The following is a 15578-nucleotide window of genomic DNA, read 5'->3' as shown; positions in this document are numbered from 1 at the left end:
GGGAAATCTGTAGAACTTTCTGATCTGAGTGCAGTGAAGGGCAGAACAGAAGACGACAAGAAGAGACAGAGGAAATAGTTTGAATCGAAGCCAAACGAGATGGATGAAGAAACTTACAAGTCCTGAAAACTGGAAAAAAGAGTCTTTTGCTGTCTCTTAGAGGTCTGTGTCCCCCTGCCACCACTGTCCATTTCTGCAGCACTCCATCGCCTCTCGTGTCCGCGGTGCATGCTGAGATTGTTCGCTAGAGAGACTTCTTTCGACGTTGGAGCTCGCCAGGACCAAGAGAAGAGGAAAAACGCTTTTCTTTTCACAATCCATCGACATAAAAGGCGCAGAGAAGATCTCCGTTCCATCTTTTTTGCGGGTGTCCCCGTGCAGCACCATCGATCTGGCCCCGTTCTCACCCTAGAGTAGAGCAGTCTCATTTGGGAGTGTTTCTTTCTCTTTCTCTGTTTTAACTTGCTTGCCCTCCGTTTATTCTGTCTTTTTCTGTCTCCGTATTCTTTTATTTCCTCTCTCCTTCTTCCCTCCCTCTGTACCCCGATATTCTCTCCTTCACCGTTCCCCTACCTTTCCGGTCGTTCGTCCAGCGGTCACTCCCCGTCAATCCGTCGTGACTTTATTTTCTCGCTTTTTTTTCTCTTGTGCTTTCTGAGTGTTTCCGTGTAAGGCGTCTGATCACTCGAAGTTGAGGCTGGAAAAGGTTTTCTCTCGACTTTCTCCCCTTCTGCGTCTTCTTCTCTCCCATCATCGGCTTCGCGTATTCCGCTAACGTCGCCTGTCGCCGTTCCGTTCGCTGCATCTTCCTCGCCGCACATGCCTTTCTCTCCGGAGGCACCGTTTTGGATTTAAAAGAGCGTCTGCTCGCAAAAACACAGGCGTTGTCGAGTTCTCTCTTTGCGGAACCCAAACGCTGTCGTTCTCTCTGTGTCGGTGCGTGAGTTTCCGCGTCGGCCGTTTCACAGCGGCACCGCTTCTTCTGTTCGTCCCTCCTTTCTCGTTTTTGCTCTCTGTTTGTCTCCACCGCAGTTCGCCCCTAGTCTTCTTCTTCTCCCTTCTTCGCCTTCTCCTCTCTTCTTCGCCTTCCTGTCTCTGTTCTCTCGAGCTCGTCAGCTTCTCCCTGCATGCGGCTGCTTCCTGTCTACCTGCCCAAGGCCTGCCGCTTTCTTCTGCTTTCCAGAAATGGAGTACGAGGCTTATCTCTTTGCCAACATCGCAGGTACGAGCTTTCGCTCTTTTCCAGGTTCCTCGCTCTCCGCGCATGTTCTCTGTCCTCCTCGATGCAGGGCTGTCCCCCTTTCCTCTCGAGGTCCAACTCTCCGCTCTTCCTGGCTTCTGCAGAGACAGTCGAAGTGCCCGCGTCCTCTGAATGGCCCTGCTGTTTGACTTTTTCTTGTTCCATTGCGGGGAAATTCCTGGCTAGGAGACCTTCGAAGAGGAAGTCCTTTTGACTTCTCTCCTGCTCTTTTCGAGTCCGACACTTGGCCTTCCCCCCTCCGTTGCCTCTGCATGTGCATGCTTTTTCTTCTCTGGCTGGCGCTTCTTGGGTGAACTGTTCGCTTTTCCTGCTGTGCTCCGTTTTCTGTTCCGTCTCTCTCAAGCCTCTTGTTTCCCTCTGCTCACCGCGCGCTCCCTTCTCGGGACTTGTGAAATCCCCGAGAGACTGAACGAGCTGCAAGTAGCAGGCATCGTCCAGCCTGCGCAAACATCTCTCGCTTCGTCTCTCTGTTCGCACCCGTTTTCTCCCTTCCCTTTGTTCCTTGTAGTTCTCTTCTCCCCGTGGTTGCTTCGTCGTGTTCGCCTCGCCTCGTTTCTGCTCTTATACCTCTCCGTTCTGGCTTCTTCTTTTTTCTCAGGCGTCGTCGCTCTTCTCCTCATCTTCTTCTTCCACTGGGTCGCCGACCAGCGACCGGCCGGCAGTCGGGAGCGCGAGGAGTAGAGCGCGCGTTTCCACTGCACATTCACTGAAGAAGTCTCTTGTCTTTTCTCTCTCCCCTCAATCTCTTCCTTCTCTCCTGTCTTCTTCCTCTTGTTCTCTGTGCGTTCCGTCTCTCGTTTGCCTCTTCTTTGTGCGTCTCTGGGGACGCTAGACCTGTGCGCGCAGGACCTGCCGCTTCACTGCCGGAGAAGCGTCGCAAGTCTCGAAACTTGGGAGGAAATCTGGACAAGAAACGCGGCAACGTTCGACCGGCGTTGAGCTTCAGCCGGTGCGTGCATGAAACAGAAAAATGGACCTGCAGTTACGAGGAAAACGAATATTTCTTCATGACTCTCCACCTACTCTCGCTGGACTGCTGTGCTGTGAAGCAGGGGAAAAATACAGCAACACTGCATGTGACGTCTGGGGGTTTAATGGAGACAGTTCTTTTTTGTCACCATATTTCATTTCTTTCCTCTGCCTTGCTGCGCCTGTCCTTTTTGCACTTCAAGGACGAGAGCGAAGACCGCTGGAATTCGTTGCAGAAATAAAAAAAAACTTCTGTGGTTCCTTTGCGCGAGCATGGTCTCACACGTGACTTTCGTTTTCTGTTGCCTCGGCCTCTATCTGTCGCTTCCTTTTTTCTGTCTGTTTGTGCAGCTCCTACCCATTCCGTGGAAACCGAGTGTCTCTCGGAGTATTTGCCTCGCTTCTCTGCTGCGGCCGAGTCTTTGCGGCGGTTGCTTCCTTTCGGTTTTTTCTCACTTTCGAGCGTCACGCTTGAGGTCTTTCTTCGAGATCCCCATGTCGCGGTACGACGCCGCGATCGGGGGGCGCCTCATCCTCAAGGGGAAGGGCCTGCCGTCGAACGAGAAGAAGAAGAAAAAGAAGAGAAAGAGAGACGACGACGACGACGCGTGCGAGGTGAAGCGCGAGAAAGTCGAGAGATTCGGAGAAGAACAAGAAGACAAGAGATACAAGGAACGAAACGCAGAAGCTGAAGAAACCTGTGAGGAGCGGTACCCCGTAGGAGACGAAGAAGGTAGGCGGCTGCACTCGCGGAACGAAGAGCAGGAAAGAAAAAGGAGGCAGAGAGAGGCGCACAGAACGGATGCGAAGCAGGGAGAGAAGAGAAGCGATTCACGAACTGTGTGTGTCACCTTCTCAAGAGACCCGGAGCTCGAGAGGGCGTCGTGGGGAGGAGAATGCGATGCACCAAGTTCCAGATGCTTCGCTGTGCCCCATACACGTCTCGGCGCAGTTCCGTACTCGAAGGCATGCTTGCGAGAGCGGCTCTCCACGCGTTCAGGTTGCTTGGGAGCTTGTGCTTACGCGCGGGGAAGAAAGGGAGAGAAGAAAACGCGAAAGGGAGGCATTCGGGGAGCTTTCTGCCGCGATCTCAACAGCAGAAGTCACGGCCCTGTGTAGGAAAAAGAGAACCTGTGTATGTTGGCATGCGGCCGAGAGAGCGCGACTGACGCAGGAAAAAGAAGCGGTCACAGACAACAGAACCGTCGGTGGGGAGGGGGGGAGTCACGCTGTTCCTTTCTCCGAGCGTCTGCTTTTTTCTTCGCAGTCGACGAGGATCTTCTGCTCCTCGAAGAAGAGCAGAATCCGAACTGGACGCCCGCGGAGAAAGCCTTCCGGCTGGCACAGAAAAAGAGAGAAAAGGATCGCGTGAACGAGAGACTGAAGTTGACTCATCGTCAAAGAATGGAAAAGCTGAACATTCATCTGGCTTCGCTTTCAGAACGTAAGTCTCGAGAACACTTGCCGCTCCTCTCTGCAGAAGTTGCAAAAGTTGAGACTGCCCAGGTGCATTCTTTAAGTTCTTTTCATATCCGTTTTTCCATCCTCGCGTCTCCATGGTGACGAGCGTCTGCGGAGAGGGATTCACGTCACGTTCAGCCCCCCAATTTTCGCTCGTTGAGCCTGTCTCTGTCTCCGTTTGCGCTTCTGCGCCTGTTTCGTCTTGTGTCTCTTTGAGGCAACGCGCGTCGGCTCCCCTAGATCTCGGCGCAGGCTCCTCAGCGAACGCATTCCTTCGCTCCTCCTCTTTTGGCTGCTCAGATTTCGACCAGCCTCGCGTTGGCCCCGGCTAGCGGCAGCTCGCAGAAAGAAGAACTGCAGACGCATGTCCATCATGTCTCTCGAGGCGAACTCGAAGGCTGCGTCGTCTTGCTCACCTGTGTCGCAAGAGGGGGAAGAAGACGTCAGGGGGAACGAGAGGACTCAAACGCGTTTTTCTGCTGTCTCAGGGGACTCGCTTGGTCTCCGATGGTGACCTTCAAAGTCCCGGCCGGACGCCACCAATCGCCGACTGTCGAACAGAAGGGCGATCATGTTTTAGCCAAAGTAGTTCTCACCTGGAAGTTCCAGAAAGTTTTTTCCTGTGCACATGCGCTCTCAAAAGTCTTGCTGTTTTCACCTAAAGGCGAGAAAAGAACCGCATCCAACGGCCTAAGACCATTGCCACGAAGCATCCCCGCCCAGCTCCGAGGAGGGAGAACAAACGTTTCAAAGTTCTCCTTTCTTCGGGACCGTTGCCATTTTCAGAGTCTCTGTCTACTGAGCACGCGCTCGCCTTCTGCGGGGCTTCGCCAGTCTCGGTTAAACGCGCTTTCTTGGAAACTCTTTCTTCGCTTCTCCTGCTGTGTTTCCTTATTGCGGAATGCTCCACTTTGTAGCCGTAAAGACCCGCGTATCAGCCGACGCAGTGACCGCAGGTCCAAAATGCAGTTTTATTCTTCTTCAACGGACTGATTCATGCGCGAACATGGACTCCCGAGGAGGAGTCTTCGTTCTGGGTGAGGTGACCGCAGGCACCCAGCCGAGACTCGAGCCTCAGAGGCTTTTTCGCGCAGAGAGACGCAATTCTTGGTTTCTTTACCGGTTCCTCGTTGAGCAGCTGGACGGCAAACGTTTTTGCTGGCCGTGCATGCGCCGAGAACTCGAAGCGCGGCACCGGAAACTGTAAAACCGTAAACACCCCTCTGGGCGTTTCCGACTCTCCACGCGATGTCCTGCTTTTCGTGGAACCAGTAGCTTCTGAGTTAGAGGCTCAGCGGTTTCGCAAACAGGAGTCCCAGTAGAACCTTGAAATTCAAAACTTTTCTCGGTATCACGCAGTAGAAAAAGTTCTCCGCCCGCAGCTGGAAGACGTGAGCACGGCAACCTACGTCCTAGACCGTTGCTTTGCCCTAGGAGTCCGCGAGGCGGCAGGCTGCTCCGGATTTTTCGGAGATTCACACAAACCGACCGTTTTATCTCCGTGAATATTAGTACGTACTGCGCGCACACACTCTAATTCACAGCGAAGAACTGGATGCAGAAGGGGAACAAGAGCGGCCTCCCTGTTCTTCGGGGACTGCTTTTAAAGGCTCCTTTGGCTTCCTGAGAAGAATGTGCAGAGTGAGTAAACGACTGTGAGGGGGGGGAACAAGAAAAAGGCACAGCAACAGAGGGAGGAGACACCATGCTCCCTTCCTTCCAGAAGCCAGAGAAGGCGACGCGACATGTTCTCAGGGACTGCATGCGCTCCAGAGATCCGTAGAGATCAAGACGGGGAAACAGATTATCAGAGTCCAGTCACGACATACATGCTCTCTCGACGCCCGTGGTTACTAGGAAAGAAACACAGGCTTTTCTAACCACTCTGTCCTCAAGACTCTCACGTTCGTATTTACGTCATACGTCATATATATATGTGTGTGTAAGCCAGGTAAACTAACTATATATATATATATATATATATATATATATGTACATTTATATATCTGTACAGATTTATATGGACGCGAAAGTGCATTCGGGTGTCGCGTTTCGCTGTTTCTACGGCCCTCGGGACGTTGCAGGAAAGTGGAGACGTTGAGTCAGTGATTTTTTTCGGACTCATTCCCCCTCGGTTCTCGCCGCGTCTCTGCGGTCCAGGCGAAAACTTTGGCGAGAAGTGACCTCTCCGAAAGCGCATGCGTTCAGGTTTTGAGGCCGTCGCGGTCGCCTTGACGGAAGAGCCGCTCCTCAGCTCTTTCTTCGCAGATGCGGTGTCTCTTGTTTTGCGTTTTCGAGATCTCGCGACGCATGGCGTCAGAGATTTCGGTGTTTCCCGATTTTTCTCGCCGACGCCAGCACATGCAGATTCTCTCTGCACATCTGCCGGTCGTCAACGCAATGCATGCACAGCGGTGTGCACCACCGGCGCGGGTGCAGCAAGGAGGGTCGGTTTCCATTTGCTTCACTTTGTTGTTTGCCGCTTTCGTTTCGAGGGGCGCGAGAACCTGCTGGTACGTCCCTCGAGTCTTCCCTTCGTCGCGATCTGTGGAGGCAGAGCCGCTTTCTCTCTGCACACCACACCGAGCAGGCTGCCGCGTTGTTTGCTTGTTTGCTTCCGAGACCTCTTTGTTTTTTATTCTTCACGCGTCTTGTAGTCTTGCGTTTTTTCAGCTTCTGAACTTTCTCATCGTCAAAGCCGAGAATCTGGTAGGATTCACCTCCGACACAGGCGCCTCTGCAGGCTTCTTCTCAGAAGCAGTCCTCGCGGAGACAGGAGTATTTGTCAGCTGTTTCCGGGGAGTCCAGGCGCTACACGTTGGACTCAGAGTTCAGAGCTTCCTGGTTTTTTCTCCCCACAAAGAGACACCATGGAGACTGGTTCGACGCGGGTGTCTCCGGTTTCCGCTCCAGAGAGTCCTGCGACCTGGCGGTGCCTGTCGCCTGTGCCAGTTCCCCTCGGCTCTTCGTTTGCCTCCGTTTTCTTCCCGCTCGCGCTGCCGTTCGCGCTGCCGTCTTCTTCTTTTTCCTCGTCTTGCCCTTTTGCAGGTTTCGCGTCTCATCGAGCTGGCGCATGGGTCCAAGGCATCCGCTGGAGAGAAAAGGGCAAAGCGACGGGTGCCGCACCGGACGTCGCCAACGCTGTTGTGGCGACCGCCTCAGACCCCAGTGATGAAGCACTGGAAATCGCTCTTTCGATGCCGACGCTATGTATGCACGCATTTCTTTCTCGCGTTTCTCTCTGGATTTCCCCCTCTTCTCTTTGGCGGCCGTCGATCCCTGCCGGCTCTCCTTCAGGCTCCCGACAGCCCCGTGGGTCAACTCCTGTTCTCTTTGTCGTCTTCTTCCTTCTCCTTCTCTTCTGGCTTTTCTCGCTTCTCCTGCGTCTCGCGTCTCCCTGGCCGCTCTCATGTCCACTGGGTGCTCTGCTGCTTGCCGAGGCGAAGGACTTTCGCTTCGATTCCCTCGAAATAGCGCACAGAAGTCCAGATCTCCACCATCCTCTCCCGTACCCTGTCGACGCGAGCGCATGCGGCTTGGCTGCTCTCAGGAGGCTAGGCGAGCGGCTGCGGGAGAGCACGAAGCAGACGAGCTCCCGCCACACTTGGCGCAGAGGCGAAGAGACTTCCGAGATCCTTGAAAAGGCCATGAAAACGGGAGTCGTGATTGAAAAGGTGAGGCTCTTCGTCCGTCTTCCCGGCCGGAGCAGAAGGTACTCGTCGAACTATGCGCTGGTTCACACAAAATGTCTGCGAAGAAGCTGTCGAAGGCCGCTCTGCATCACACGAGAAACAAGGTGGAACTTTCACCAGGCACACCTGGCGTTCCCTCGCTGGTGTGTTTGCCATTCCTTCGCGCCCAGAGATCATCAGCGGGGCGGATTTTTGAGTTTTCTTTTAGGCTGTTTCCACGTTGGTCTGGTGGTTGTGCCTGTGCATGCGACAGAGAGAGACGAGCGAGACAAAATGCATCTTTCGCTGTCACATTTTTGCTGAGTTCCTTCGCTCAAGAGCGTCCTGGACGTAACCTTCTGGCCATCGCGTCTAGTCGCGTTTCGTTCGCGCTGTTGCGTTTTCTTCTTATTCCCCTTTCGCTCATGAAAGTCCTGCGCCCCCGTCGTCTTCGGCGAGCTGGCGTCCACCCTGCTCAAACGCTCAAACGTTTCAGTGACGCTGTACGTTAGCTGCTTTGATTTCTGAACTTTTCAGCTGGAACGGCGCCTCGACATGAAGCGGCAAGTCAAGGTGACCATCAGGACGACAGTGGCCAATCATGGAGCGTCTGCAGTGGAGAACCTCGCGTTTCTCCTCCCCTTTCACGAGGCCGTGCAGGTGCGAGAGAACAGAGAAGACCTAGAGGAGAGGGAAAGACCGGATACAGACGAGGGGAGAGTCAGCCGCCACAGAGGCGAGTCACGCAGAAGAAGAGAGAATGGCGACGCAGAGAAAAGAGCTGAAAAGAAAGCTGGAAGATAAAGTAGCGTGGACGGATGCAGGGCAGCTGAGGACGCGACGCCGGCCACCCGAGAAGCCTGGAGTTCTGTGGTTTTCGTTTTTCGACTGCATGCGTCTCGCTTCCCCTTCTTCTCTCTTCAGGTCGGCTGGATGGCAGCCAAACAGAACGGGCAAACTGTCTCCTTTGACGCCATCTCAGAGCGTCCCCGCATTTCGTCATTCTCTCCGCACACACCTGCTTCTCTCTCACACGACGCCCTCCTCTTTGAAGAAGTCGACCAGGCGCTGCAGGTCGCCGCGGGCGTCGCTGCAGACTCTCCTTCTGGCGGGAGAAGCGGCGCGAACGATCTGGCCCGGAGCACGAGAGAAGAAGGGGAAGATGAGTGCCGCCCTCTCCTCCTGGAGTTGCATCTTCGGAAGCCGCTGGAGCCTCAAGGAAGAACGCACATCGAGATCACCTACATCTTAGGTGAGACGTCACGAGGCAGCGAGAACAAGGCGACACCGAGACCGAGACAGAGAGGAACGGACAAAGGAGTTCAAGAGAAAGACCGACAACGAGGCGAGACCAAGGGATTGTGACGGTGGCGTTTGAACGCGTGGTTGTGTCTTTCCATTTTCGATGGTTCTCCGTACTCTTCGCTTCGCAGCCTCCACTTTCTCTCTCCGGTTGCGCCTGCTGTCTGCAGGACGCGCGTATCGCCCAGTGCCGCGAGCGGCGCCTTTGGGCGCGGTCCAGTCTGTTCTTTTCGTCTCGACGTCTGCCTGGCCTTCGCCGTATCCCGTCCTCCACGGGAGTTCAACTGCGGTTGCGTTGGCGCCTGGGACTTCTTTAGGCCCTGCAGGAGCGACGCGCATCATGAAGAAAGTAGGCGAACTCTCGCTGCAGGAGGCACACTCGAGGGCGCTGGTTTGTCCGTGACATGTTTCTGCCGGTTGCTGCGGGAGTTCTTCTGTCTCGAAGGGGAGGCGGTCTCCGTCGATCTGATCTGCAGCCCACCCATGGCAACTCCTCGTGAACGGATGAGATGTGTGAAAGAGTTTGCGTTGCTCAGTCCTGCCTGCGTCTCCCTCGCGGAGGAGTCCCCGGCGCTGTCAGAAAGGACGTTGCTGCGATCCGTCTGTGCAGCTGCATGCGGTGACCTGGCGCCCTGCTCCCTGTCGTCCTCCGCCTTCCTGGCTCCTCTCCGTTCTCTTTCTGCAGTGCTCCGAGTCCCGCTCCCCCTCTGAGGTTTCATTCTTCCTAGCTTGCTTCTGTCTCGAGTTTCCGTGTGCCTGTCCATGCCTAGGTTTTCTCGCTCGCGGAGCCTCCCTGTCGCGAGTCGCTGTTCGTTTGCTGTCTCTCAACCGTCGAGCGTTCGCGTTGTGGTTTCCTCCTCAGTACGGATTCAAGCAGGAGTCGCAGCCAGACGGTCCGTGGATGATCGTCGCGCCTGGTCCGACTTTGCCGTTCGAAGTCGGGCAACCGTTCGTGCTGCACATGCCGCTGCCGCTCCATTTGGGCTACTTTCTGTCGGCAGAGAGATTTGTTGAGGTCTCGCATTTCGGCAACATCTTCTTCCACGAGTGGTATCGACTCCATAACGACGCGGCGAAACTCGAGGTAGACACAAACACAAGACACACCAGACCACCGCTCGGCTTCTCGATGAACATGACTTCTCGATGGGATCCGACGCTCCCTTTCCTGCAGACGATGAACCTGTCCCCTCTTCCTAGAGGCGCCATCACGCTCACATGCGCCCATTCCTCTCTTTCGCTCGGACGGGCGACGCGGTGTCCCTCCGTCTCTACATATGTATATATATATATATATATATATATATGCATACTTTTATATGTGTATAGATATGTAGGTATGCCTGCGTATGTGGATATCTCTACTTTTATGTGCGCGTGTAGTTCCGTATTTGGGTGTGGTTTTAGGGATCGTACGACGCCATCACGGCTGCAGCACTGCAGGGGATTCAGCCTGGCGCGCCTCGTTTTTCGCGGCATATGAAGAAAGACGAAGTGAACGACCCGCGCGAGCCTCCGGCCTCTCACATGCTCACACACCTCGTCGCTGCGCTGCCGAAGCGGGCGTTCTCCCTCGAGGTTTTCGACCAGATCGGAAACGTCTCGTCCACGAGAGCGGCGCGCGTCGGTCCCGAGGCCCAGCCGATCTACACGGAACTGGAGGTACTCCAGAAGGAGAGAAGAAAGGAAGGAGAGAAGAAAGGAAGGAGCGAAGAAAGGAAGGAGAGAAGAAAGGAAGGAGAGGCGAAGGGAGCGAGAAAGGGGAGAGAAAGAGATGTTCGGAGCGACACGAGAGACATGGAGACAGAACGAGAGAGCGAGAGAGGAGACTGAGACGAGCGACAAGCGCTCAGGAAGACAGTTTCCCGGTAAACAAAGAGCAAGACAGTTTCTCCGGTGTCCGCATGCGCGTTGTCGAACTCTGTGTGGCGCAGCTGTATCCTCGTTTCCCTCTCCTTGGAGGCTGGAACACCGACTTCCAGGTTCAGTACAATTTGCCAGCACGAACAGTCATGGTCAAACATGCAGACGCGCATCGGTACACACTCAATCTGACTCTGGCGCCTCCCTTCAGGGACATTTATACCGAGGATGTCTTCCTCAACATTGCCCTCCCTTCAGGTCGGTATACCCTTCGCTTCTTGAATCTCAAAAAAGGTTCCACCAGTCTTCTTGGTCTCTGAAGCTCTTTCTCCACAGCGGACGGTGTGTGTCTTGCGAAACGGCATCTTGTCAAATCTGCAGTCATCTGTCGGTGTGTACAGTCCTCATGAAAGGAGCGCGCAGGGTATTCTCTCACTTCGTCTCTCTGCAGAGTTCCCAAAGCATATTCGATCAAGATTTTAACTTCTCTCGACACCCGTAACATATCTACATATGTGTATATGTCTATGTGCTTACATTTACTTGCATCTGCGGAGGCTTTGTTCGATCTCTCCACGTCAACAAGGAAAGGCGCTGCCATTTGTTTGCCGCGCTGTGTTCGAACTCGGCTGACTAACACAGGAAGACGGACTCTTCTGAATTCTGAAAACGACTTTCTCTTTGTCACACCCGAGCCTCCGGGGAGCGCTCTCCGCTCATGCACTCATGCGCTTCCTAACGTGAACTGGTGGCTGAAAGACGCGGTGTCCACATATTTCTGAGGCTGCGTCGACTCCCCGCATTGCATCAACGCAAAAACGACAAGACAAAGTCCACCGAATGCCTGCAAATTACTTCAATATATGTCTGTACACATCGATGTCTTTATACACGTTATATCCGTCAACATGCTCATATATATATATATATATATATACATTTACATGCATATATGTATATATATGAAGAAATGTATATATATATATATATATATATCTATATGGACATATGTATATGCATATATATATATATATATATGAATCGTTGTATTTGTATATGAGTGTAGGTGTAAGGATGCATGCATGGCTTGGATGTCTGCTTTCGTTTTATTTCGCCTTAGTGTAGCGAGGGCGTTCCTCGGAGTGGAGTGTTGGAGTCGAAATGTTTTTTCTTTTTTCGGTGGGCGACGAAGCGCTTTCTGTATTTGGACTGGTGAGAGATTCAGACGCGTCTAGGCGTTGATGTTAGGGACTCCAGTTTTTTTTTTCCACGCAGAAAGCGCGATTGTCGGTAGAGTGTGAAACTCTCCCGCGAGAGGGCGTTGCGGATCTGTGTTGGCAGACGAGACGACCGAACATGCGACAGAAAGAGAAACACCGTTGACGCCTGTGCATAGTCGCAGCTGAGTGTCAACCGCGCATGCAGTCTGGCCTCCGACGCGCTGCTTTCAGGAGCGCAAAACGTCACTGTGACGTCGCCGAGGAAGGTCGACTGGAACGTGAACGAGAAGCTGCACTCATGGCTCGACGTCTTCACTTTCAGGCCTCTGCTGAAGCTTCACTTTCCTTCGTCGTTTGTGCCAGACAGGAATATTCTGCAGTTCAAAGTCCAGGTCTCGTACGACTATCCACCCTTCCTCGCTGTCGAGGTCTTCAAACAACTTCAAATCTGCCTGCTCGTCTTCGTCCTCTTCCTCCTCCTTATTCTCTCCCGAAGACTCAGAGTCTCGTAAGACTCCGTCAACAACAGACGCCAGTTCCACACACATCTCCGCATCCGGAAACGCACCAAGGAAACAGCAACCCACTTATTATACAGATATACATGTGTACATGCATGCGTACATATCCAAGCTTATTTCCACCGCCCTGCGTTTTGCAGACCGACGAGCGAACGGGAAGATTCGTATACGCGTATATTCGAACTGACGCAGGCAGCCGTTCACCGTGGGGTGGTACGAACAACGGACATGACATGCGCGTATGTCACTGCGCATTTGCTTCATAACGCTGCATACACATTTGCTTCATAACCATGAATACTCGGAGAGATCTGCATTTCGACGCAGTGATCCAAGAACGCCCGAGTGCGCATATACACATCTATAAACATGCATGCGCATCGGTGTTGACGTTTTTGTGGAGACACTTGAGAACTGTCTCCGATGATTTGCTTTCTCTTTAGCATCGCATGTCCGAGAGAAAAAGAGAAGCAGGAAACAGAGGAGACGGCCATGTCAGTCATGCGTCACCTTCTTGAAGTCTTCGAAGAAATTTCCCAGAGCTCAGGTACGCTCGAGAAACGAGCTGGACCGTGTGACTCCTCAAACGCATGCACTCGTCTACACACATCCGCCCTGCATGTGACATTCTTTCCTTGTCTGTGTTTACAACTACTTCTCTCTATACACACATAAGCATATCTACATATATATACATATATACATTTATATATATATATATATATATGTATCTGTACTTTTACCTATGTTTGTAGAAAAAGACGAGTTGAATTTTTTGTTAATGAGAGAAGGTGAGAGGTGGAAGTAGATGCGCTCGAACTGAAAGACGCGTGCAGGCCAATTGAAGGAAGGCGAGTGGACGGGATGCATGCGTCGCTGCAGTTGCCTGTGCATGTTCCTGTCTGTGCGAGTCCTGCATTCTGGAATGAACTCGTCGCTGAATTGGCTTTTGCGTTCGCATCACGGTGCTCTCTCTCGAGGGAGGTTGTCCTTATATACCGCGAGTTGTGTGCACCAGCCATTTGAAATTCCCTAACAAAGTGGAAGTTCAGACGCACCAACGGAGCCGACGATTCCCTGTCCAGACTGAGGACGTCCCGTTTTTTTGTCTGTGCATGGATGCATGCATGCAAGGATTGGTCTCCCTTGAGCGTTTCTCCCTTTCCTCCCTCGCCTCGCTTTTTCTCCATACCCCCTGCACGGGTGTTTCTGTGGATTGGGCGAACTCCACGTTTCTTCCACTTTTTCTTGTCTTTTTTCTGTTCGCTTTTTGGATCATGCGACTCTCGGCTTGTGCCGTGCATGCAGACGACCTCATCGAGGGCATGCACCGACTCCGTGCCTCGGCTTCGTCGCGTGAACAGAACTCTGGAGATGGCCTCTCCCAGTGGAAGGCGCGAATGGCTCGCGCGTCCGAAACGCTGGAGAAACACCTTGAGTTGTTGGACAAGGAACAGCAAGCCCAGTTTTTCCCTGGACTTCGCGCGAGCTTTCAGGTGTACAGACACCACGTCGAGGGTCTCGCCACCTGTCTGAAGGACCTGGAAGACGTAAGGGGGGTGAAGACAACGCTCACACGATATGTTTTCACGATGTTGTCGTCTTTTTGGTCGGATCCGCAAAGAAGCAAACGCACACAGCGCGTTTGCCGCGTTTTGATCTTTGTTCTCACATTGAACACTCCACGTCCCTTGGGCGACTCCTGCCGCCGGTTCTTCTGCATGCACCGACCTTTGGTGAACCCATTCTATCGAGTGTCAATCGTCTCCATCAACCGCGTACGAAACGTGGACTTCGTTTTACTTTCTGCAAACCTCGAGCTCGCGTTACAAGCACGAACCTGGCGACAGTCTCTTGTGTTCTCTCGAGTTGAAAAACATGTTTCCTACGGTTCTCGGTTTCCACGCTCGTCAGTGCAGGCGTCTGACTCTCTCGTTTCCAGAGCAGCCGTTCGCCTCTCCATCCAGAGTGGTGAACGAGCGAAGACTATGTCTGGCCGTTTCGAAGGAATCCCCGCTGTGGACCGTGGTTCTGCCGTGAAAGCGCTGGACTTCGTTGGGAACCACGGAGTTGGTGTTGGGCAGTCTGCAGGGATCCAGTTCTGAGCACTTCCGCAGACTCTCACGCTCTGTCTCTGAACGTTTCCAGTTGCCTCTTCGACTGGCCATTTGGCTGCGAACTTCGACGCCATCGTCGGCCGAGAGGCGACGTGACGCATCTGCGCGTTCACCTGATCTCGGCTTTATCTCACGTCTTTGCCTCAGCGTCGGTGTCGCTGCTTCTGGTCCGACACAAAGCTGTTCTGGGGTCTGTCGCGTCCGCGCGTTGTGCCTTTGTGTCTCAGGACAATCGCAAAGTCTCCCTCGCACAGGCGCGCGCAGACCTGGCTGCTTCAGAACTTCTTCAACGCATCAGACACCCTGAAAGGCGAGCGAAGCCTGTCGTCGAGAGTGCGGATCTCAGGGCCGTCCAGGAACTCCAACGAGCAAAGAAAGAAGACTAGAATCGAACGAGCAACGAGGCAAGACACAACCTGCGCCTCGTCTCACACATCCCCAGTTGCTCTGCAGATCTGGAGCTGCGAAGAAAGGCGCTGCAGTCGGACGGACAGGCTTCTGCGTAGGGCGCGAAAAAGGACAGATGGCGAGATCGAGATTTCATTCCACACCGACACAACAGTTCAACTCCACACTCCTGATCAACATCTCGCTCTTTTGCATATTTGTCTATACACGTTTATACATGTACATATATATATATATATACATATATATACATATATTTATATATATATATATATATGTTCATAGATTTGTGCATAGGCATGCAGAAGCGAACCTTGAGCGGACGACCTTCCAGCCTTGTTAATATCCCAGTGGGGTCACCTCGTTCGTCTGCGTCGGTATGAAGGGGGAAAGTGGAAGGGAAGTGCGAGATTCGACGGTTTAGGAGAGAGCGGGGACGAGAAAAGACAAACCTGTCACAGCACGAGCGGACCCAGGAGGACAATGGTGTCTCGACTCGTCTCGCTGAATTCGCATCTCGACGTGGAATAGAGAGCTTCCTTTCCCTATGTTTCCCCGCGTTAAAGGGAGGGGATGAGGCAGAAAGAAATGCAGCTTGTGTCATGCTTTTCCTCTTGCATGAGACACGCGAGAAACGCGCATGTAGACCTATATTTTCCAAATGTGCATATACATGCACGTAGATATATACATATATGTATATATATATATATATGTATATATGTATATATGTATGTATATGTTGACAGGGAGCAGGGGTGCGGATCCAGATCCAGGAACTTTTA

The 15578-nt window shown here is 53.0% G+C and overlaps 2 protein-coding genes across 2 annotated transcripts; both read left to right on the top strand.

Moving 5' to 3' along the window:
* Nucleotides 1-2137: 2137 nt before the first annotated feature.
* TGME49_202568 (hypothetical protein) lies at nt 2138-4023 on the top strand (the record flags this gene model as incomplete). Its single annotated transcript, XM_018779212.1, has 4 exons — nt 2138-2210; nt 2582-2963; nt 3498-3674; nt 3992-4023. Exons 2-4 carry the CDS (start codon nt 2726-2728, stop codon nt 4021-4023), a joined length of 447 nt encoding a protein of 148 aa, XP_018637396.1. The 5' UTR covers nt 2138-2210; nt 2582-2725.
* Nucleotides 4024-6561: 2538 nt separating this feature from the next.
* TGME49_202572 (ribophorin i protein) lies at nt 6562-15439 on the top strand (the record flags this gene model as incomplete). The annotated part of the gene is made up of 11 exons (XM_018779213.1): nt 6562-7365; nt 7900-8022; nt 8287-8614; nt 8835-9013; nt 9527-9748; nt 10072-10326; nt 10599-10785; nt 11979-12255; nt 12712-12815; nt 13577-13818; nt 14613-15439. The coding sequence occupies 11 exons, from the start codon at nt 6562-6564 to the stop codon at nt 14769-14771; spliced, it is 2880 nt and encodes a 959-aa protein (XP_018637395.1). The 3' UTR covers nt 14772-15439.
* Between the last annotated feature and the right edge of the window lie 139 nt (nt 15440-15578).

This window comes from Toxoplasma gondii, chromosome VIIa (genome assembly GCF_000006565.2).
Source record: "Toxoplasma gondii ME49 chromosome VIIa, whole genome shotgun sequence".
NCBI classification, from domain to species: domain Eukaryota; phylum Apicomplexa; class Conoidasida; order Eucoccidiorida; family Sarcocystidae; genus Toxoplasma; species Toxoplasma gondii.
This window is presented reverse-complemented; position numbering and strand designations above follow the sequence as displayed.